Source organism: Dasypus novemcinctus, chromosome 10, assembly GCF_030445035.2.
Source record: "Dasypus novemcinctus isolate mDasNov1 chromosome 10, mDasNov1.1.hap2, whole genome shotgun sequence".
NCBI lineage: Eukaryota > Metazoa > Chordata > Mammalia > Cingulata > Dasypodidae > Dasypus > Dasypus novemcinctus.
Genome location: NC_080682.1, coordinates 75,233,839 through 75,257,986, shown reverse-complemented (window position 1 = coordinate 75,257,986; position 24,148 = coordinate 75,233,839). Strand labels below are relative to the sequence as shown.

General features: G+C 41.7%; 2 protein-coding genes and 1 pseudogene across 3 annotated transcripts in view; 2 read left to right on the top strand and 1 right to left on the bottom strand.

Moving 5' to 3' along the window:
- Positions 1-20,263, top strand: part of LOC101433367 (L-lactate dehydrogenase C chain) — a 57,731-nt gene extending 37,468 nt beyond the window's left edge. For both annotated transcript variants that reach the window (XM_058305658.1, XM_023586297.2), the window contains exons 7-8: positions 12,594-12,717; positions 19,678-20,263. In XM_058305658.1, the coding sequence (XP_058161641.1) occupies positions 12,594-12,717; positions 19,678-19,842 (289 nt within the window). In that variant the 3' untranslated portion in view covers positions 19,843-20,263. The remainder of the gene's footprint in view (positions 1-12,593; positions 12,718-19,677) is intronic.
- On the bottom strand, positions 1,001-1,601 carry LOC101432928 (large ribosomal subunit protein eL29 pseudogene; annotated as a pseudogene).
- A 2,610-nt stretch (positions 20,264-22,873) lies between the features above and the next one.
- The window catches only part of LOC101441375 (L-lactate dehydrogenase A-like 6A), a 50,473-nt gene continuing 49,198 nt past the window's right edge, over positions 22,874-24,148 (top strand). The window contains exons 1-2 of the mRNA XM_058305655.2: positions 22,874-23,109; positions 23,477-23,611. Of these exons, the coding sequence (XP_058161638.1) occupies positions 22,975-23,109; positions 23,477-23,611 (270 nt within the window). The 5' untranslated portion in view covers positions 22,874-22,974. The remainder of the gene's footprint in view (positions 23,110-23,476; positions 23,612-24,148) is intronic.

Genomic DNA, 24,148 nt, shown 5'->3' with positions numbered 1-24,148 from the left:
GTAAAATTATCCCTGTTATCTGTATATAGTGAGCATCTTTGTCCCTCATAACTGTTTTTGACTTAGTCTATTTTATCCAATATTAGTATAGCCACCCTAGCTCTCTTTTGGTTACTACTTGCATGGTATATATTTTTCATCCTTTCACACTGAACCTACTTGTATCTTTAATTCAAGGTGAATCTTTACAGATAGTATATAGTTGGTTCATGCTTTTTTATCCTTTCTACCAATCTCTGCCTTTTAACTGGAAATTTTAATCCATTTACATTTAAAGTCACTACTGTGATAATACAGGACTTTCTTTCTGCCATTTTGCTATTTAGTCTTGGCAAATCCTATACTTTTTTTGTACCATGATTCTGTTAATGCCTACTTTTATATTTATTTGCTTTTTGTGTTGTTTCATATGGAGTGCTTTCTCATTTCCATCTGGATATATTTTTCATTTATTTTCCTGGTGGTTGCCATGGGGTTAAAATTTAACATCCTAAATATATCATATTTGGTTTGATATCAACTTAACTTCAGTAGAACACATATATACTTTTCCTGTACACCCCATCCATTTTTTTGGTACTTGTTACCACTTATATTTTTGTACATTGTGTGCCCACAAGCATAAATTTATGATTACTTTTTATCCATTTGCATTTTAGCACCTATTGGAAGTAAGAAGTGGAGTAAATACCAAACAATACAAGACATAATACTGGCATTTATAATTACACAAATGGGTATCTTTACTGCAGGTCTTTATTTCTTTATGCTGCTTTAAGCCATGTTTAGTGTCCTTTCCTTTCAGTCTGAAGAATTCCCTTTAGCATTGTTTGTAGGGCATGTCTAGTGGTGATGAACTTCCTCAGCTTTTGTTTATCTGAAAATGTATTAATCTCTCCCTCATTTCCCCCTCCCCCCCCCTTTTTTTGAAGTACCAGGGCTGGATATTGAACCTGGGACCTCATATGTGGAAAGCTGGCACTCAACCACTGAGCCCTCATTTTTTTGGACAGCTCCTGCCTCAAGTTTATTTGTACAAACAGCACAGGAGGACCCCAGCCCCATGCAGATGGCAGCTCAGGGGTCACACCAATCCTTCCATCCTCTCACCCTGGCAGACAGAAGGCCCTACTCAGACACCTTCGTGGGGGCCTGGGCACCTTTGGGAGCCTGACCAGGAGCAGTAACCTGAACTGGAGCCACAGCCTGGGCCTTGGTTTGACCCTTGGCCTTGGACTTTTGTCAGGAGAGTCTGAGATTCTTGGCCATGCAGGCACAAACATGCTTCCTGAGCTTAGGGTGGGAATGTAGGCCAGTTGATTGAGCTTGTGGCTGTCACTCTTTGGGATCTTGGGCTTGACCTCCTTGGGCTTTATGAGGGCCTTGACAGCCCCTGCACATGCACTCATGGCCTTGCCATTGTTGGCCTGCATCTTCTTCAGGCCCTTCTTGTTGTGCTTCTTGGCAAAGCACATGTTCCTCAAGAACTTGGGGTCTACCCCCTTAAGAGAGTCATATCTTTGTGATTGGGGCTTCTTGATGCCATTTCTGTGCCATTTTCAAGATCGGTTGTGCGTGGTGTGGTTCTTGGACTTGGCCATGTCTACACCTGCACCAGCAGCTCCCGGAGTGCCTGGGACTGGAAGAGAGGCCTCATTTTGTAAAGAGTCTCACCAGATATAACATTCTTGGCTGACAGTTATTTTCTCTCAGCACTTCAGTATTTCAACTCATTGCCTTGTTGCCTCCATGGTTTCTGATGAAAAATTGGCACTCAATCTAATTGGGACTCCCTTTTATGTAATATGCTGCTTTTCTCTTGCACCTTAGAACTATCTCATTGTCCTTTGCATTTTATTAGTCTAATCAATAACTGATGGGTTGTATTTTTCTTCGTCTTTATCCTGTTTCATGTTCTCTGAGCTTCTTGCATGTACATATTCACATCTTTGACTACATTTGGAAAGTTCTCTGTCATTATTTCTTTGACTATTCCTTCTGCCTCTTTCTCTCTTTCTTCTCCTTCTGGGACTCCCACAATGTGAATATTGGCACAACTGATGGTGTCCTATAGCTTTCTTAGGCTATTTATGCTTTTAATATTTCTTTCTGTTCCTCAGCCTGACTCATTTCAAGTGTTTTGTCTTTCTTCTACAACTCCAATGTGTTCTTGAAACCCTCTTGGGCATTTTTAATTTCAGTTATTGTGGTCTTCAATTCCAGGAGTTCCGTTTGGTTTCTTTTTAGATTTCTATCTCTTTACCTAGACTCTTATATTGCTCATTCATTGTTTTCTTGATATCCTTTAGTTCTTTCTCTGCACTTTCCTTCATCTCCTTGAGTATTTTTAAGATAATTTAAAAAAAAAGAGTTATTTATTTATCCCCACCCCCAACCCCATTGTCTGATGTATCCATCTGCTGTGCGTTCTTCTGTGTCTTCTTTTTATAAATTTTTAATTATTGTTATTTTTTATTTATTTTTCTCCCTTTCCCCCCTCCACAGTTGTCTGCTCTCTGTGTCCATTCGTCGTGACTTTTCTGTGTCTGCTTGTATTCTTGTCAGTGGCACCCGGAATCTGTGTCTCTTTTTGTTGTGTCATCTTGTTGCACAAGCTCTCCATGTGTGCAGTGCCATTCCTGGGCAGGCTGCACTTTTTTCACACTGGGCAGCTCTCCTTACGGGGCGCACTCCTTGTGTGTGGGAGTCCCCTACGTGGGGGACGCATCAGGGCTGCGCATGGGCCAGCTCATCACACAGGTCAGGAGGTCCTGGGTTTGAACCTTGGACCTCCCATGTGGTAGGTGGACACCTTATCCACTGGACTATATCTGCTTCCTTTCTGTGTCTTCTTGTCTTTTCTTTAAGAAGCAGTGGGAACTGATCAGAGTGGGAGAGAGGTACTCAATCTCTTATGCCACCTCATCTCCCTAGTCTGCTGCATCTCTTATTGTCTCTTCTCTGTGTCTCTTTTTTTGTTGTGTCATCTTACTGAGCCAGCTCTCCGCTCAGGCCAGCTTACCATGCAGGCCAGTACTCCTGTGTGGGCCAGCACTCCTGCATGGGCCAGCACTCCTGCAGGCCAGATTCTGCTAAGGCCTGCTCACCACATGGGCCAGTATTCCATATGGGCCAGCTCTCCATTAGGCCAACTGTCTGCACAGGCCAGCTTGCCTTCACTAGGAGGCCCAGGGAATCGAACCTTGGACTTCCTATGTGGTAGATCATGTCAAGATCATTTTTTATTTTGTTTTTTAAATTTTATTTATTTCTCTCCCTTTCCCCCCCAGTTGTCTGTTCTCTGTGTCTATTTGCTATGTGTTCTTTTTGTCCGCTTCTGTTGTTATCAGCGGCACAGGAATCTGTGTTTCTTTTTGTTGCATCATCTCCAGGTGTGTGGCACTATTCCTGGGCAGGCTGCACTTTCTTTCGTGCTGGGTGGCTCTCCTTATGGGGTGCACTCTTTGCGCGTGGGGGTCCCCTACACAGGGGGCACCCCTGCGTGGCAGGGCACTCTTTGTGCACATCAGCACTGTGTGTGGGCCAGCTCCACACGGGTCAAGGAGGCCCGGGGTTTGAACCATGGACATCCCATGTGGTAGACAGATGCCCTAACCACTGGGCAAAGACCGCTTCCCAAGATCATTTTTTAAAAGGCTTGATCAGTATGTCCATATTCTCATCTTCATTGTTGGTGTTTTCTCTATTTTAATCCTCTTTCTTTGGATATGTTATCATTTTCTATTTCTTTGTCTTGTGCTCTTATTGCACGCTGTGCATTTTAATATTTTTAAGTGTTAATACTAGTATTTATTCCCTGGAATGTCTGTTTCTTGGTTTTGTGACCAGTTAGTGATTAGACAGAGATTTTCTTGTGCTTTATCCCTCCTATCAGGAAGATCTTCCCAAGGGGAATGAAGTTTGCAGGGTTTTCTCTATTTCTGGACCACTGTCTTGTCCTGGGATTTTCCTTGTTAGTTATTTTGGAGTTCCCCTGTTTACAGCAGTTTGATTGTTTCCTCTGTTTCCCAGGAGACAGACCTCCCTTTCTTAGGTGTTTGAAGTCAGCTGGCCTTTGTCCCAGACTGTCTCCCTCTATATTTTTTACACTTCTTTTGTTGTCTAAAGCTACTTTTGCCTAGAGGGCAAATTCTGGGAGGAGGGTGTACTGGAGAGAACTTTCCCAATTTGGTCTTTCCCAGCCAAAGCAGGGCCAGGGACCCACAAAGGGGGCACAGATTAGCTCCAAAGTACCCTAGTGAGGTGATCAAGAAGGGCACCAAAACCTTCCCTGATGGCTCTCCAAAGCTGAGCTTTCCTGACCTGCCCAGCAAATGCAGCTCTTCAGCTTACTTGTCCCAGGAGCCCTGAAGAAGCATTGTATCTTTAAATCTATACTGCCTCTGCCCCTGTCTGGGAAGTGTTGAAACAATGACTGCAGCGGCTTTTATCCAAGGTGGTTTCAAACAATAGTTTGCCCTCAGAGCTGGGCCCCCTTCATCTGAATTCTCTAATCAAGAGCTGTATATCAGAGATTGGTTGTGTCCACCCCTTTTCTTGGGGAAGAGGAGTTTTATGTCCCTTTCTGTCACCAGCAAGCTAGCCAGGGACTGAACCCCAAGGTGGCCAGCCATGAGAATGGGGGAGGTGGTTGTCAGTAGCTGCAGTGCAGAGAAAGCATTTACTGTTCTTTACTGTAGTTTATCAGCTTCTTCCTCCCTCTTTTCCCTGGATGCAGTGTTATATGAGTTTCAAAATAGTTGTTTCAGACTGTTGCTGCCTGTTTAATCATTGTTATGGTGGAAGTACTGATTCTTGGGGCTCTCTGCCCTTCCTTCTTTGCCAGAAATATTGTGAATATCTACTCTTTGATATTTGCATGTCTTCTACCTTTTTTGTCCCTCAATTCTGCCATTACTTCCTACTTTTGTATTTAGTTGATCTTTTGTTGTGGACCATTTAGTATCCCTTATTGTGTGTATATTTTCCTTTATTGTGTGTATGTATTTTTGATACTTTCTTTGCAATTACCATTGGGCTTAAATTTTAACATTCTTAATCTATAACAATCTTGTTTGCTTAAATACCAACTGTATTAGTCAGCTAGAGGGGTGCTGATGCAAAATATCAGAAGTTGGTTGCTTTTTATAAAGGGTATTTATTTGGGGTAGGAGCTTACAGATACCAGGTCATAAGGCATAAGTTACTTCCTTCACCAAAGTCTATTTTCATGTGTTGGGGCAAAATGGCTGCCGATGGCTGCAAGGGTTCAGGCTTCCTGGGTTCCTCCTTTTCAGGATCTTGCTTCTCTCTGAGTTCAAGGTTCCTTCCTTCCAGGGCTTGATTCTTCCTGGGCTCAGGGTTCTTCTCTTCCTGGAGCTGGCTTCTCTTTCCTCTTTGAGCTTACTTCCCAGGGCTCCAGGTTAAGGCTTCAGCATCAAACTCTAATCTCAAATGCCAACATCAAAAACCCTCGCATCAGGTCCAGGGTTCAAACCCAGGGCCTCCTGACCCATGTGGTGATGTGCCCCACCTGCAGTGCTGATGCACGCAAGGACTGCTGTGCCACACAGAGGTGTCTTCCGCGTAGGGGAGCTGCACGCACAAGGAGTGCTCCCTGAAGGAGAGCTGCCCCATGCGAAAAAAGCGCAGAGTGCCCAGGAGTCATGCCACACACACATGGAGAGCTAATGCAGCAAAATGACGCAACAAAAAGAAACACAGATTCTGGGTGCTGCTGACAAGAATGCAAGTGGACACAGAACAACACACAGCAAATGAACACAGAGAGCAGACAATGGGGGCGGCGGAGAGGAGAAGAGAGAAATAAATAAACAAAAGACAAAACCCTTGCATCAAAAGCTCCACCTCTGTCTTTTGCCATGCCTTTTATCAATGCCCTAATGACATGGCCCAATCAAAGCCCTAATCATAATTCAATCATGCCCAGTAATAGACCAGATTACAAACATAATCCAATATCTATTTTTGGAATTCATAACTATATCAAACTGCTACACCAACTTAACTTTTATAGTATGCACAAACTATGTTTCCATACACTTCATGCCCCCATCTTTATGTTATTCTTGTCACAAATTACATCCTTGATACTGTGTGTCAAAATTGATGGATGAATCACTTTTTATGCATTTGCATTTTAGATCCTATAACAAGTAAAAATAGAATCTACAAACCAAAAATAGAATAATACTGGCATTTATATTTATCCGTATCATTACCTTTACCAGAGATATGTATTTTTTCATGTGGGCTTTGATTTACTGTCATGTGTTCTTTCCTTTCCACCTTAAAAACTCATTTTAGTGTTTCTTGTAGGGAAGTCTACTGGTGACAAACTCAGTTTTTATTTATTAGAATTCCTTAACTTCTCCCTCATTTTGAAATAATTTTTTTCCCAGTATGGAATTCTTGGTTGGTAATTTTTTATTACAGCACTTTAAAATATCACCCACTCACTACCTTCTTGCCTCTGTGGTTTCTGATAAGAATAAGCACTTACTGAGACTTTCTTGTATTCTCACATTGCTTCTCTCTGTGGCTTTTAGGATTCTCTCTTTGTCTTTGGCATGCAATGACTTAATTGTTATGTGTCTTGGTGTAGGTCTCTTTGAGTTTATCCTGTTGGAGTTTGTTGAGTTTCTTAGCTGTGTATATCATGTCTTTCATTATTTAGGGAACTTTTCAGCCAATAATTTTTGAATACTTTTAGCTTTTCTTTTTCTTACCCTAATTGTACTCCCATAATGCATGTATTGGTGTGCTTAATGTTGTTCCATAGGTCTTTTTTTTTTTAAGATTTATTTATTTATTTAATTCCCCCCTCCCCCGGTTGTCTGTTCTCTGTGTCTATTTGCTGCGTCTGGTTTCTTTGTCCGCTTCTGTTGTCGTCAGCGGCATGGGAAGTGTGGGCGGCACCATTCCAGGGCAGGCTGCACTTTCTTTCACACTGGGAGGCTCTCCTTACGGGGCGCACTCCTTGCGCGTGGGGCTCCCCTGCATGGCAGGGCACTCCTTGCGCGCATCAGCACTGCATATGGGCCGGCTCCACACGGGTCAAGGAGGCCCGGGGTTTGAACCGCGGACCTCCCATGTGTTAGACGGATGCCCTAACCACTGGGCCAAGTCTGTTTCCCTGTTCCATAGGTCTTTTAGGCTCTGTTCACTTTTCTTCATTTTTTCCTTTCTACTCCTTATATTAGATAACTAAATTTCCTATCTTCAAGTTTACTGATTCTTTATTCAGTCAGGTCTGTTATGGTGTTGAACACCTCAAGAGAATTTAAAATTTTAGTTATCATGGTCTTTAATTCCACCATTTCTATTTGGTTCTTATTATGATTTCTGTATCTTTATTTAAATTCTCATTTTGTTTATATAACGTTTTCCTGATTTCCCTTAGTTCTTTGTGTGTATTTAAGAGAGTTATTTTCAGTGTTTGTCTAGTATGTCCAAAGTCTGGACTTAGTTATTAATGATTTCTTATTCATTATTTTGTTTCTTTGAATGGACCATGATTTCTTACTTCTTTTTATGCCTTGCTTTTTTGTTGCATTCTGGGATATTTTATTTTATTTTATTTTTCTGAGGTACTAGGAGCTCAAGACCTCTTATGTTGGAAGACGGGGCTCAACCATTGAGTCACTTCGCCTCCCTGAATTGGCTTTTTTTTTGGCTTGTGTTTGTTTTTGTTCCTTAAGGAGGCACCAGGAACTGAACTTGGGGCCTCCCGTGTGGGAGCCACATCTGCTTGAGCCACATCTGCTCCCATATTTTATTTTAGGTCTGGAGTTTACTTACTAATTTTTCTTTTCATTAAGCTTGTATCCAGCTATTGTTATGACGGAGATTTCTTTGAATGCAAGAGCTGACACAAGAAGGAGAAGATGATGAAGAAGATGACAATGACAAAGGAAGGGGAAAAAAGAGAATAAAAATGGAGAGAAAACAATTGACTTTCCACATGTATTCTCCTTAAGAGCTTAGCCAATCTTACAATGGTTCTAAAAAGCCCAAGGCAAAAGCAAAGGTCCTCTCTAGTCTTTTTGAGCATGCCTCTTCTCCTGGGCATGTGCATGGGGCCTTATGAATTTTTTCATTTACATGGAATCTCCAGATGCCCCTCTACCCACAGGAAATTCACAATGTTTCCTCCTAATCTTGGGTACTCTATTTTATGTCTTAGAGACAGTAATCCTTCACCTAAGGCAGATTCAGGTTGATTGTTTTCTTCCAGCATTTTAGCTACCCTGCAAGCCACTTCTACATCTAAGCAAGTGCTATGACTGGCCAGATAAAGATGAGCAACCTGGTTCAGACATTCAAGATGAAAACAGATGCAATGGCACTGACATATTCACCCCAATATGTTATATAGGTTCCTTCGCTCCTTCCTGAACTAGGATAAGGGATCTGGGTATATGGACTGGCTCTGAGGGAAGGGGGGAGAAGGACAAGCATAGGCACCACAAGATTTTCCTACCGTTTTTCAAGGAAGACTTATTTATTTCTCCCCCCACCCACTGTTGTCTGCTCTCTGTGTCCATTTACTGTGTGTTCTTCTGTGTCTGCTTGTCTTCTCTTTAGGTGGCACTAGGAACTGATCCTGGGACCTTCTGGAGTGGGAGAGAGGCACTCAATTTTTTGTGCCACCTCAGCTCCTTGGTCTGCTGTGTCTCCTATTGTCTCTCCTCTGTATCTTTTATTGTGTCATCTTGCTGTGCTAGCTCTCTGCATGGGCCAACACTCCACATGGGCTAGCTCTTTGCTTAGGCCAGCACTCCTGTGTGGGCCAGCATGTCACGTGGTCTAGCACACTATGCAGGCCAGCTTGCCTTCACCAGGAGGCCCTGGGCATCAAATTCTGGACCTCCTATATGGTAGACAGGAGCCCAATTGCCTGAGTTGCATCCACTTCCCTCCCACCATTTTAAAGTTGCCTTTTTCTTGATTCAGTGCTTTCCCAGTTATTCCAACTCCTTAACTGTTTTCTGTAGCTCTGAGAAAGATTGTTTAGCTTGTTTTTCTTTATTGTTCAATAATTCTTTTGGAGGATGGAAACTTGTAGTGTCTTACTCTAAGACATAAAATCACATATATATGTCATTATGTAGTGACATAAGTCTTCTGGTAATTATCAGGATGATCAGATTCTATGTTTGGGTATTTAAGCAACAAACAAAAATATTAACAACTAGATTCATCTTAAGTGGCACATATGTTCTATTATTCTTCCTTCATGATAAAGAAGTGTGAATTAGTTCTTACTCAAAGTGAATGATAAAGTATGTAAATAGTATGGAAACTTGTATTGCCTATTCATAAACAATTTCTAGATGAAATCTCAGAAAATTTTACTAGAGTGACTGTAGCAATTTGATATTTGATATGTTTTATGAATTCCAAAAATAGATTATGGATTATGTTTGTAAACTAGTCTGTTGCTCAGACATATTAGAATATATTTGGATTCAGAGTTTTTACTTTTACTTTATTAAATAATGATTAAGGCTTTTATTGGGCCATGTCAGTAGGACATTGAATCCCCACCCCTTGGTGGATGGGGACACACAGAGAACCCACACCATAGAGAAGGGAAGTTGGAGTCTTGAGCTGGAGCCCCAGGATGGAAGCACACAAAGGAGCTTGGTTGTGAGGAAAGAGAAGCAGGCCCCAGGAAGAGAGGAACCTGAACCCAGAGAGAAGCAAGCCCTGGGAAGGAAGAGAGGAACCCAGGAAGCCTGAACCCGGGCAGATGTCGGCAGCCATCTTGCTCCAACTTGTGGCAAAAGACACTGTTGAGGAAAGTAACTTATGCTTTATGGCCTGGTAACTATGAGCTTCTACCCCAAATAAATACCCTTTATAAAAACCAAGCAATTTCTGGTATTTTGCATCAGCAGTGCTTTGCCTGACTAATAACAGAATTTGGTACTGCGGAGTGGGTAAGTCCTTTTGTGATTACCGAAATGCTGAAATAGGTAAGGAATATTTTTTAGAGGAATTGTGAAATCCTTAATGGAAAAGGCCTAGATTGCTTTGAAGAGACTGTTAGCAATATGGATACTAAAGAGACTTTTTGTGATGCCTTAGAAGTAAATGATGAAACCAATATTGGAAACTGGAGGAAAGGCTATCCATGTTTTAAAGTTGCAGAAAACTTAGCAAGATTAACTCCTGGTGTTTTATGGAAAGCAGAATTTGAAAATGGTGAGCCTGGGCATTTAGCTGACGAACTTTCCAAAGTAAGCCTGGAGAATGCAGTTTGGTTTCTCCTTGCAACTTATAGCAAAACACTAGATGAGAGGAATACTTTGTGGACTGAACTGTTGGGTACAAAGGAAACAGAAACTGATTCTGGAAATTCCAAGCCTCTGAAAATCAAGCTCCCAGAAGATAGTGCCCCATTTGAAGACTTAACTAAACTTGGAACTTACAAATCAGGATTGAAGATGCAGTTATCTAGGAAAGACTTGTGGAAAGTCTTACTGTCTGATGGCTTGGACCCCTGCTTCTTGCATGCTAAACCAACAAGGTTTTTGAGATAGCTGTATGGACAAAATCACTGTCAAGTTGGACTAAAAGGGACATGAAAAGGAGAGATAGAAAGGGAAACTGCTTTGAGAGGAAAACCATGGAAGGTGAGATCTGGAATTAAGACATCACCTTGGGCCAAGAGAGGAACCTCACCCATGTGTACAGAGAGGGTGAGTTTGCACCAGCAGTTGAAGAGGATGGATGTTCCCACCCGATGTTTGGGGAGAGTTTTGCTGCCCCAGGGTACAGAGAGGGTGGAGCACATTCCTCCGTGATTAGGATGGTTAAGGTCTGAGAGGGGTGCGCCTGTTCCCCATGTATTAGGGAAGGCCAGGTACTCAACTTGTTGCTCTGAGGGGGTTGAACCTGTATGCCAAAGGTTAGAGAGGGTGTTGCCTTCACTTCACTCTACTAGGGGTGTTAAGTTTCTAACCCAAAGATTAGATAAGATGTGGCAATCACCCTAATTTCTTTGAAGGTGAGGTCTGGAGCTTGGCCAATGCCCAGATGCTTGATGAGGATGGAACCAAGAAAATGGCCACTGGGTAAGCCTGTGGAACAGGGTGGATCCCCATGTGTCCCCAAGGAGAAGAAACCATCATCTTAAGAATGACTGTGGTCATTCTTTGAATTCAAATGAAGCATATCCTGCAGGTTTACTGAACCATAGAGGACCCAGAACTCATGTTTCCCTTCCAAATTCTCCTTATGGTAATGAAAATGTCTGTCCTTTGTCCATTTGTGTATTGGAAGCAGATAAATGGTTTTGTACATTTCAGAAGTCTACAGCAGACAGGACTTTGACCCAGGACAAACTGTATTTCTTTAAATTGATTGTGATGTGATTCTATACTTAGCATTGCTACTGATTTAAGTTTTTTTGTTTTTTTTTTAAATATTGTAATGTCTTTTTGGAATTCAGAGGGTGGAGTGTAGCAGTTTAGTATGTTTTATGAATTCCAAAAATAGATATTGGATTATGTTTGTAACCTGATCTGTCCCTCTGGGCATATTAGAATATATTGGGGGGAAGTGGACTTGGCCCAGTGGACAGGGCATCCGTCTACCACATGGGAGGTCCACAGTTCAAACCCCAGTCTTCCTTGACCTGTGTGAGCTGGCCCACATGCAGTGCTGTTGGGTGCAAGGAGTGCCGTGCCATGCAGGGGTGCCCCCCACATAGGGGAACCCCACACACAAGGAGTGTGCCCTGTAAGGACAGCCACCCAGCACAAAAAGAAAGTGCAGCCTGCCTAGGAATGGCACTGAACACATGGAGAGCTGATGCAGCAAGATGACGCAACAACAAAAACAAAATAAGAAACACAGATTCCCGTGCCGCTGACAACAGAAGCGGACAAAAAAGAAGAACACAAAGCAAATGGACACAGAGAACACACAACTAGGGCAGGGGGAGGGGGGGAGGGGAGAGAAATAAATAAAAATAAAATCTTAAAAAAAAAAAAGAATATATTGGTTTCAGAGGTTTTATTTTTACTTGATTAAATAATGATTAAGACTTTTATTGGGCCACATCAGTAGGACATTGAATCCCCACCCCTTGGTGGATGGGGACACACAGAGAACCCACAGCATAGAGAAGGGAAGTTGGAATCTTGAGCTGGAGCCCCAGGATGGAAGCACACAAAGGAGCTTGGTTGTGAGGAAAGAGAAGCAGGCCCCAGGAAGAGAGGAACCTGAGCCCAGAGAGAAGCAAGCCCTGGGAAGGAAGAGAGGAACTCAGGAATCTGAACCCTGGCAGATGTCGGCAGCCATCTTGCTCCAACTTGTGGCAAAAGACTTTGTTGAGGAAAGTAACTTATGCTTTATGGCTTGGTAACTGTAAGCTTCTACCCCAAATAAATACCCTTTATAAAAACCAACTAAGTTCTGGTATTTTGCATCAGCACCCCTTTGCCTGACTAATACAGTGACATTGACAGGTAGATTGCTTCAAAATGGATGCTTGAAGAGTGTTATGTTTTCTCTGAATTGACATCTCATGAATTTGATTTTCTTATTTTCTACAACTATAGTGCCTATGAGATTATCAAGCTGAAGGGGTATACTTCCTGGGCTGTTGGACTATCAGTGACAGATTTGGTAGGATCAATTATGAAAAATCTGAGGAGAGTGCATCCAGTTTCCACTATGGTTAAGGTAGGATTAAATTAAAATTTTCATCATTCTTTCCTTTAATATTTATTTATTTAGCGTTTATTTTTGTGATTCATACTTATATATTAACTCTCAATGAAAAAGGTCATTTTCCCCCATAAAGTTCTATGAGTTACATTCCAAACCTGAAGGAAAATATTATTTTCCTTCTTTTTTATTGACAGACTCCATTTTTTAAAATGGCAAAATATAATTTAATATACTTTAATGAGCAGTCTCTCAACATTTCTCCTCACAATGGGAAAAAATCTAGCATTTATAACCAAAAAAAATTAGACTTCTTTGTTCTTACTTTAAAAGATATTTCTTTTCCTTGTAGCTAGGATTATTTTACAGCTCCCATATTTCTAATGTATTTATTATAAAAATTTTATCTCACACAAGAGCTATATTATTTGCCTTGTTTAAAAATTCAGTATTTTAAAATGTACTTTTGGGAGCGGATGTTGTTCAAGTGATTGAGTACCTGCTTCCCACATGAGAGATCCTGGGTTCGGTTCCCAGTGCCTCCTAAAAACAAACAAAAAAAACAAACAATAAGCAAACAAACGGAAAAACTAACTCAGGTTAGCCAATATGGCTCAGTGGTTGAGCACTGGCTTCCCACATAGAAGCTCCCAGGTTCAATCCCCAACCCTGGTACCTCAAAAAAAAAAAAAGTACTTTTAACACTCTCAAATATTCTTCTTCATTCTAATACAAAAAGAACACTTTTCCAGGTGCTTAATAAGGAGGCCATGTGTTACAGTAAATTCATTTCATTACCTGTGCTTATCTGTTTCAATTGCCTTCTTCAGCCTTTTATCCCATAACATATAATACTCTTTCTTTCAGCTTACAAGCTGCTGAAATAGCTAGTATTGTGCAAACTGTTATGACTCTATTGCCTGTATAGTGCCACAAAGCTGGATATTTGGAAATTTTAAAAATTATCAATTGAGTTACATTACCCGATTTTAGTATCACTAGTATCACCAGAATAGGCACTGCAGGAATTCAATAAATGTGATTGGCCATTTATATGGGGCTTTTCTATTTTGAAATTGGATCGCTACACTTAAATGTGACCATCAATGAAAGCCATTATTAGATTATCCTATTTGTAACTTTGAATTAGCTTTAAGTGTAGAATCAATATAGGAATAGAAGTTTAACTTTCAATCCTTTAATATTTATTGAGTGCTTATTATGTGCCAGGAATAGTGCAAGGTGTTGAGGATATAATGGTGAACAAAAAAGACAGATACCCTGATCTAATAGAGTTTAATGAAAGAAATCGACTTAATAAGTCAGTTACAAAAAACAAACATATAATAACAAATCACAATTAATAAAAAAGCTACAAAATGTTAAGAGTTTACAACAGGAGAACTTAACTTTAGCAAGGTGGTAGTGAATGACGATTAGGGAAATCTTCCTAAAAGAGTAAAATGTGACCTGAAATCTAAATTATGCAATAGGAGTTAACTGAGAAGACAGAACTACTATTCCAAGCAGAGGGAACACATTTGCAGAGGGAACACATTGCAGAGGCTATGAGGTCGCTATTAGTACAGGGCACATTTGAGGATCTAAAGGAGAAAAGAAAGCTCAGTGTATTGAAGGACAGAGAACAAAAGGAATAGTTCAGGATGAGACGAAGTAAGCAGGGGTCAGATCTCCAAAAACCTTATAAAGGAATTTGGGTCCTTACTGTAAGGCCCTTACCGTAAAAAGCCACCAAAAGATTTTAAGCAAGGGACTGACTGGCAATTTCATATGTTTAAAAAAAGATTGCTGTGGCCGTGGTAGAGAGAACAGATTTGAAGGAGACAGAGTAGAGGTGAAGAGAAGGTGCAAATTTGAGATACATACTGTATTTAGGAGGTAAAAGTCACAGTCCTTTGTAATGGAATAAAGTGGGGAGTAAATATAGAGCCGGGTCATTCTGAATTTTACACAGTTAGGTAGAGGGTGTTATCATTCACCAAGGGAGAAAACCAGGTTTGAAGATCATATTAACAGTTTTGGACAAGTTGAAGTTGAGGTACTTCTGTAATATTTAAGAGGAAAAGGTAGTGGGGTACAATCTTCTGGAATTCATAGAGGAGTTTTGGATTGAAGTTATAAATGTGAACATCATCACATGGTGAGAAGCCATAGAAGCCAATTCAAACTACTTTAAGCATAAAGAAAATACATGGGCTCATTTAACTGAAAAGTCCAGGAGCCCTGATCCAGGTGATCAAACTATGTCATCAGAGCTCTCTTCTCTCCATACTCCTGGATCACCTTTTCTATTAGCTTCATTCTCACACAGACTTTTTTCATGGGGCAAAAAAGATGGCCCCTAGCAACTGCAGTTTTACAGCCTGTAATCCCAGGGCACTGCCTCTTCCTTTGCCTTATTTCTAAATAATTGGGCTATCTGGGATCACATCCTCACTCCTTTAATACCTGTCAGTTGGGGTTGGGGCTGTTCCCAAAAGGAAAAGAGAGGTTCTGTCAATAAAAAAGAGAAGATGCTAGAAAAACAAAGACAACAGATAACCGTTACAGATGTACCTGAAACTATGGATTATAATGAGTTTGCCTAAGGAGTGTATAAAGTGAGAGGACAGATTGCAATATTTATAAATTGAGTTTATATTGTGAGTCCATAAGTGACTAAGAAGTGGAAGTCAAAATGTTAAAAGAAAACCAAGACAACATGGGATCATGGTAATCAAGAGAAAGGAGAATAGTTTAAGAAGGAGAGATTGGTCTTTTGCTGTTTTCTGTTGTTTTGAAATCATGGAAAATGAAAAATGTCAGTAGGATAGAACAATTGACGTGATTGATGACTTAAGCTGGAGCTATTTAATGAAGTGATAGGAGTAACAACCTGATTGGAGTTACCGGGGTTTTATCAACCTTGGCACCATTGACATTGGACAATGTCTTCATTGTGGGGGGCTGGCCTGTGCATTTACAGCATGTTAGCAGCATTCCTGGCTGCTCCTGGCTGCTATGCGTTAGATGCCAGGAGCAACTCCCCTACCCATTATTGACAACCAAAAATGCCTCAAGACATTGCTAAATGTCCCCTGGGGGTCAAAATAACCCCCACTTGAGAATCACTGCAGTAGACTGAGCAAGTTAAGTGTAGACAGCTCTTGGAGATAACTCACTGTGAAAGTAAGGAGAGAGAGCAATAATTGGTGGGGATATCAGTTCAAGGGAAGATTTTTTTTTTAAAGATGTTGATGGTGAAGATCAGGTACTAAGTAAGCAATAGAAGATAGCAGTAAAAAGCAATAAGTTTCTTAAAAAGGCAGAGGGGGATTGGATCAAGAGCATAGGTAGGAAAATGGATGTGGCTCAACCAATTGGGCTCCCATCTACCATATAGGAGGTCTAGGGTTTGATGCCCAGGCCTTCTGGTGAGGGCAAGCTGGACCCATGCGGAGTGCCAGACCATGTGGGAATGTGGCCCCACGCAGGAGTGCTGTCCTGCATGGGAATTCCACCCCACGCAGGAAAGTTGCCCCTTACAGGAGTGCTGGCTGATGTGGAGAGCTGGTGCAGCAAGATGACACAACAAGAGGCACAGAAGAGAGAAAATAAGAAGACGTAGCAGAACGGGGAGCTGAGATGGTACAAGAGAATGATTGCCTCTCTCCCACTCTGGAAGGTCCCAGGATTGGTTCTTGGAGCTGCCTAATGAGAATACAAGCAGGCACACAAGAACACAGAGTGAATGGACACAGAGAGCAGACACCAGGGGGAATGGGGGGGGGGGAGGGGAGAAATAAATAAAAATAGATCTTTAAAAAAAAAAGAGCATATGTAGGAGTATTACCTTAGAAATAATGAGGGACAGGCACTTCGCTGTAACTGGAGATAACAATGAGAGGATGGGTACTGGAACATGGGGATGTGTAAGTTTGGCATTAGAAGCATCTTGTGACATATCTATCTATCTATCTATCTATCTATCTATCTATCTATCTATCTATCTATCTATCTATCTATCTATCTATCTATTTTTTTAAGGTACTGGGAACCAAACCCAGGACCTTGTATGTGGGAAGCTGCCACTCAATCACTGAGCTGTATCAGCTTCCTTGAGTTGGTTTTTTCATATATATATATTTTTAAAGATTTATTTTTTATTTATTTCTCTCCCCTTCCCTGCCCTCCCCCCCCAAGTTGTTTGCTCTCTGTGTCCATTTGCTGTGCGTCCCTCTGTGTCTGCTTGTATTCTTATAAGCGGCACCTGGAATTTGTGTCTCTTTTTGTTGTGTCATCTTGCTGCGTCAGCTCTCCGTGTGTGCGGCGCCACTCCTGGGCAGGCTGCCCTTTTTTGCGTGGGACAGCTCTCCTTACGGGGCACACTCCCTGCATGTGGGGCTCCCCTATGCGGGGGGGCTCCCCTGCATGGCATGGCACTCCTTGCGTGCATCAGCTCTGTGCGTGGGCCAGCTCATCACATGGGTCAGGAGGCCCTGGGTTTGAACCTTGGACCCCCATGTGGTAGGTGGATATTGAGCCAAATCCAGTTCCCCATATGTTTTGTTTGTTGTTCATTTCTGGGTTTTTTTTCAGGAGGCACCAGGAACTGAACCCAGGACCTCCCGTGTGGGAGGTAGGAGCTCAACCGCTTGAGTCACATCCAATCCCAACTTCTATATTTTTATTGAAAGGAGACAGAATAATCTAGTGAGAATCAGGGGAGGTATAGGAGAGTCAGAAGTTCAAGAGAATTTGAAATAGTCTTTGTGGATAGTGGAAAGAAAATTTGAACCCCTTTCCCCCCAAAATAACACAGAACAGAATTACTGTCCATGTGGATGCTGATTTGAGGTTAGTAAGCATTAATTTATAATGTTAAATTTGTAATTTTAAATTTGTAATTTAAGTTAAAGATCAACTTTGTTGTATAGTTTTCTCCAGTAACCTGATTGCAGGAGTGGAGAAAGCTGATGGGTGAATTGTTCCGGTTTTGGGTTTTACCTGAGGAGTGTAAAAAAGCAAAAAGAGAGGCAGAGGTAAGGGGGGCAGGCAGGTTTGGCTTGTACAGATGTTGAAAATGGGTTTGACCTTCTGCTAAATGGTCACAACAAATTTAAGAATTTTTACCCTTGTATGTGACCTACATTCACATGAATACATTATTAAAAAAATAATAAAGAACTTAAGCAATAGTTATAAAAACTGAAAAATATGGCACCTCCCTGCCTCGTCTCCTCAGGAGCCCTTCAGGGGTAGTTGCTTAATTTGCCACAGCCCTTTTTCCCTCGAAAGAGGAGAGGGGGTGGTATCCATTATAATCCTCATTGCCCTGTCCAAATATTAACCCCCAAAACTCATAAATACAGAAAAATACTTTGCATATTTTTTTTGAGGCTCCTCTTAGTCAGCACTTCTTCCCTGACTAATCGTGGGCTAATCTGGTTATTCCATCTCCTTTACAGAAGACATTGAAGAGGCAGGGAGGTGTCAAATAAGTGGTCTTTTACTCAACAAAATCAGTGGACCAGTTATATTTTTATAGGAAATACTTTAAAATACTTTAAATACTTTAAAAATTGATGTGAAGAGCAAAACCATTTGTATATACTTATTCTGAAACGCTTTTGCATGGCTGTTTTTTTCCAATAATTTTTTTTTATTAGAGAACTTATAGGTCTATAGAATAATTATGCATAAAATACAGGATTCTCATATCCCACTCCACCACTAACACCTTGCACTGGTGTGGAAAATTTGTTACAATTGATGATAGCACTTTAAAAAATATACTATTTTTTAAAAAAGATTTATTTCTTCCCCCTGTGTTTTTTTGTTTTTTATTTTTGCTCACTGTCTGCTTGTCTGTGTCCATTCGCTGTGTGTTCTTTTGTGTCTGCTTGTCTTTTCTTTAGGTGGCACCAGGAACCAATCCTGGGACATTCTGTATCATGAGAGAGGCACTCAATCTCTTGTGCCTCCTCAGCAACCTGGTCTGCTGTGCCTCTTATTCTCTCTCCTCTGTGTCTCTTTTTGTTGCGTCTTGCTGTGCCACTTCTCTGTGTGGGCCAGTACTCCTGCATGGGCCAGCATTCCTGTGCAGGCCAGCAGGCCACTTGCCTTCATTAGGATGCCCCAGGAATTGAACCCTGGACCTCCTATATGGGAGATGGGAGCTCAATTGGTTGAGCCACATCCGCTTCCCAATTATACTATTTTTAACAGTAGTTACATTTGTTATAATTGATGAAAGATTATTAAAATAGTACTATTAACTATTGTTCATAGTTTTCCCTAAGTGTATTTTTCTCCAATACACTGCCCTTTTATTACTACCTTGTATTAGTATTATACATTTGTTGTAATTGATGAAAGAACATTCTTATACTTTTACTATTAACTATATTCCTTCATCTACAATAGGGTTCACTATGTTGGACAGTCCCAGTCCCATGTTTTATCTTTCAATTTTTACTCTAGTAACATATACATCCTAATGTTTACCCTTTAAACCACACTTACCACACAGTTCAGTGCTGTTGATTATACCTATAATAACATGTTATCAGCACTATCCATTTCCAAACCTTTACCATCAGCCTGCATAGAAAAGCTGTACAAGTTAAGCATCAAATTCTAATTCCCTAGCCCCAATCTATATAGGCAATCTATATTCTAGATTACAACTCTATGAGTTTACTTATTATAATTAGTTCATATCAGTGAGATCATACAATATTTAATATTTGTCCTTTTGTGTCTGGCTTATTTCATTCAAAATAACGTCCTCAAGTTTCTTCCATTTTGCTGCATGAATCAGAACTTCATTCCTTTTTACAGTTGAAGAGTATTCTATTGTATGTATATGCCACATTTTGTTTATTCATTTATTGGTTGATGGTCCTTGGTTGCTTCCAGCTTGCTGCTTTTTGTTATTAGGTCACTGAGTAATAATTTAATTTTGCTTTTCAGGGCTTTTATGGAATAAAAGAAGAAATCTTTCTCAGTGTCCCTTGTGTTTTGGGGCGGAATGGTATCTCAGATATTGTGAAAGTTAACCTGAATCCTGATGAGGAGGACCTTTTTAAGAAGAGTGCGAACGTACTTTGGAATATCCAAAAGGAGCTGAAATTTTAAAGCCTGTTAATATTCCACTGTTCTTTAGAAGATAGCAGATTATATATTGTGCATTTTGTTAGCATTCATTGGATCTGTAAAAATATAATTTAAAAAAACAGTGAGTCCTATGACATAACTCAATGTTCAAGTTAGAAAAAGGGAAAGGTAACAAGATTTCTTCTCTTTATAAATCCCTACAGCTCTATCCTAATGATACCCAACCTAAACATTACAAAAATATTTTTTCTAGCATTGTTTATCTTATGCTTCTTTCCATTAGGGTACCAGCATATTCACTTTATATCACTTCATTAGTTTCATATGTCTATGTATATAATCTTTTCCATAATACTTATTTTTAAGCCCATATACATCAGAAGGAAAATAGATACATAACTTTATGTTGTAAAAACTTAAAATAAAACGTTATCTTCAACTCTGCAAATGTTTACCTATTCATGTAAATTTAAATAGTTGATGTGGTGTGTCTGTTGAATCATCTATGGGGAATTGAGACCAACCTCTGGGTTATTTGTTCAGCAAACTACTGAATAAATACGTTATGGCTAAGAGGTTAGTTAGAATGAGGGGGGAAAGTGAGTCTTCTGTGGCTTCTATGGGTTTTTCCTTTCTATAGCTCCTGTCTGGATAATAAATTGAAACTTCATTTTAGAAAAATCTTGCAGAGAGTGGAGGGGTAAAAATATGGTTTCTACAGGGAATACTCCAGAAAGTAAAACTGTTCTCCACCATGTATTCTCACGTGAGACAATATTATCCCTATGCGGCTGAAAATTGATACTTTGGGGGGATGAAAAAAACCTTAGATATTAGAAGCATTTGACTCTCCAAAGCTCAATTCTACCTGTTAAAATCTTACATAGCATTTAAGTTCATGGTGGTGTGGCTGGATTTTCTCTAGGTTTTTGGGTAAGAAATGAATTTCAAGAGCACGCTGGGTTAGGTAGGCCAGTAATTTATTAAAGAATGATGAAAAGAGAAATGGGAGTAAATAATAGATCATGGATCCCAGGTAGAGAGGAAGGGGCTCAAAAGTGATAAAGAGGGTGGATTTAAGACTACAATTCCATGGAAAGTGGATTTGGCCCAGTGGATAGGGCGTCCGTCTACCACATGGGAGGTATGCTGTTCAAACCCTGGGCCTCCTTGACCTGTGTGGAGCTGGCCCATGTGCAGTGCTGATGCTTGCAAGGAGTGCCGTGCCATGCAGGGGTGTCCCCCACGTAGGGGAGCCCCATATGCAATGAGTGTGCCCTGTAAGGAGAGCTGCCCAGTGTGAAAGAAAGTGCAGCCTGCCCAGGAATGGCACTGCACATGCGGAGAGTTGACGCAGCAAGATGATGCAACAAAAAGAAACAAAGATTCCTGTGCTGCCCAGAGCTTGGTCAGGGAAGCTCTGTCTTGGCAGGGCCCTGCTTTGGGCCCCAGCCCTCTGCCCCCACCCTCCAGCCAGGGTCAGGCCTAAGAAGCCTGGGCACGTGGCGCAGATGCAGGGAGTTCCCGCATCCCAGCCTCCTCCCTCCCGGGATTATGTCCTGTGGGGGCTTGTAGGTGAACCTGTTTAAAATGAATAACCAATAGAGGGTATAAAACAGGCTGTTATTCATACTTTCACTCACCAGTACCTCCTGGTTGGCAATGCCAAATATGTAGCCAGATTTTCTCTAGGTTCTTGGCGAGGCTACAAGATACTAATTTTGAGAGCAAGCCAGGTTAGTTAGGCCGGTAATTCATTAAGGAATGGTGAGAAGAGAAATGAGAGTAAATAATAGACATGGATCCCAGGTAGAGAGGAAGGGACTAAAGAGTGATAGAGGGTGCATTTACAGACTACAATTCTCCATTAGAGGCTACAAATGCCCTGGTTTACTTGCGTGCTGTTCCAGGCAGGAGGGAAGAAGAAGGCCAGAATAGGGTTTTTTTGCTTTTGGACATAGTTTCTAAATGATTAATTATTCTGCCCCTTTTCCAGTGACAGGGGAGGAGTGCCAGCTGTTTGCTGCTTTGATTGATTACCCCACCCATCAATCCCCTGGGAGGGCCCAATGATAAGGCCCCTGGAGAATATCTGGGTCTTCTCCTGGCTTCTGGAGGAAATCTCTTTCGGAGTGGGGGCATCTCGCAAGTTCTTCCAGCAGCCATCTTGGGGGTACCGATGTCCACGTGGACTTCTTGCCAGGCTCCAGATCTGTCTCTTGATTCCCTAACTAGCCTGTTTCAGTGGGGAGGAGGGGAAAGATTAGGAGAAAAATGTCTAAAAAGTCTCCTTGAGGAGATGGTCACAGAAAAAAGTTGAGAAACACTGCTCTATACTTCAGATACGAATTTGCCTGATGTATATTACTGTATTATGTATTATGATTTACAGATGAATTAGAAAACATTTACATAAAATGTGGTGGGGAAAGAAAAGTAGAAATCTTGGTTTATCCAGGATTAAAGGATTAGGGGATTTCTGGATTTCACATTTAACCACACACATCACGAGTTGAGCTTTTCCTTTCACTTGTACAAATGGTTATACATAGCACTGCACCAATCAAATTCTTTGCGTTTCATATATTACAAAATTTCCTTTGCATAGCCATTTTTAAAATTTTATTTTTCTGCTTAAGCTCATATTTATAGGTAGTAAAAAGTAGCCCTAAATTCTCTTCATCCTACAGCCCTGGCGAAATATTTCCAATTGTGTCAAAAAAGCCCTTATTGGATTGCATCTACACAAGCTTCCGTTAGAATTCAATTTACTTGGGCCTGTAATCTATCCGGGATCTGGGTCCTCGTCAAAGAATACTTTAGATAGCTGCGGCCCTCCAGTTCAATGTGCACGTCACAGCTTGCGAGGCTGGAACCCAGGGAGCCTTTCCGACGCTGGTCATCCATAGACCCCTCAGCCCGCCATTCGCGCGCAGGGCGAGAAGCAGCCCGCGCAGGCGCCCCAGGACCCACCTCGCCTCGCAGTTGCGCAAGGCCAACCAAGCCCGGCGAGGCCCCCCCCCCCCCCCCCCCCCCCCCGAGCTGGGCGCCACCTTGTGTGGTCTCAGGAGTTGGGGCGTTAAACGGTCTTGGTCTTCGCGTCTCAACTACCTTTGGTGCCGCTTTCCTTCGTTCGTTTCCTCTACCTCTTGAATGACCATGCACTGGTCTGCGGGAGTCCTGCGGAGAGCTGGCATTGCGGGAGCGAATTTCCTTCGCTCGGGGATGGCTCTGTGCCCCCGCCAGGCGGCAGGCATCTTGCTGAGGGGCGGCTGGCCTCCTGCCCCCGTGAGTGTGGCGGGAGGTTCCTGGCGTCCGGCCTCTGTTAGCCCTGGGCCCGCCGATCAAGATGGGGCGTGTAACTACAGCTGAGAACGGTGGACGAAGAAGGGGGTGGGAGGAGGGAAGAGGGCGAGGAAGTGTGTGGGAGCACCCCTGTTGTACTCTCATTTTTGGTGGAGAGCCCTTTGTCGTTCTCTTACACCCACCTCTTCTTTGGCAGTCATCTTTGTCAGCCCTTGTGTTTGCAGCATTTCCTTCTATACTGAGGCCTAGGAATTCTCTGTGCCCCTCTGAATACAGACCAATTCCAAATCTGGAAATGGCTGGGCTTATTACGTTATGAAGTTGTGCAATTTCCCCCTCACATCGTTAGGTTTCCAAGATGGCGACTGTGAGGAGTGAACTCCTGAAGAATTTCACACCAGAGGAGGCCGTTCGGCACAATAAGGTCTCCATTATAGGAACTGGATCGGTTGGCATGGCCTGTGCTATTAGCATCTTATTAAAAGTAAGTTTTGTGCTCTGTGTCATAGTGTTAACCAAGCTTTCCATGGAGCTGTGCAGGTTGTGCTAGTTCAAGGGCAGAGTGGGGCCCTCCCTGTCTTGCCCCTGGTGGGTGAGCACAGAGGAACGGGTGTCTCTTTCTAGTTGTTCCACTTGGAACTGTTTTTTCTTAATTCTTAAGATGGTATCATGTGTGTTGGAAGTGTCTGTCTAAAGGCATGTTGACATTTCCCCCATGTAATGATGATATGAGATACTCCTTCCTTGACTAGGAAACTCAGCTCACAAAACAAACAAAAAAACTGGAGAAACAGGTGGCAGAAAAAAAGAAAGCAGAATCTGTTGGTGGTAGGTGACCTACTAATACCAAGAACAGTAATCTTTTCCCTTAAAAAATATCTCCCATTTTCTGGAATCTATTTCCTTTCCTTCCTTTATGTTAGGTTAGTTTTATTGTTTAGTTGTACTTGGTACTGATGTAGCTGACAAAGTTAGCTTCCAGATTAATGACTAGAAATACAGGACTAAAGATTCTGGCTCC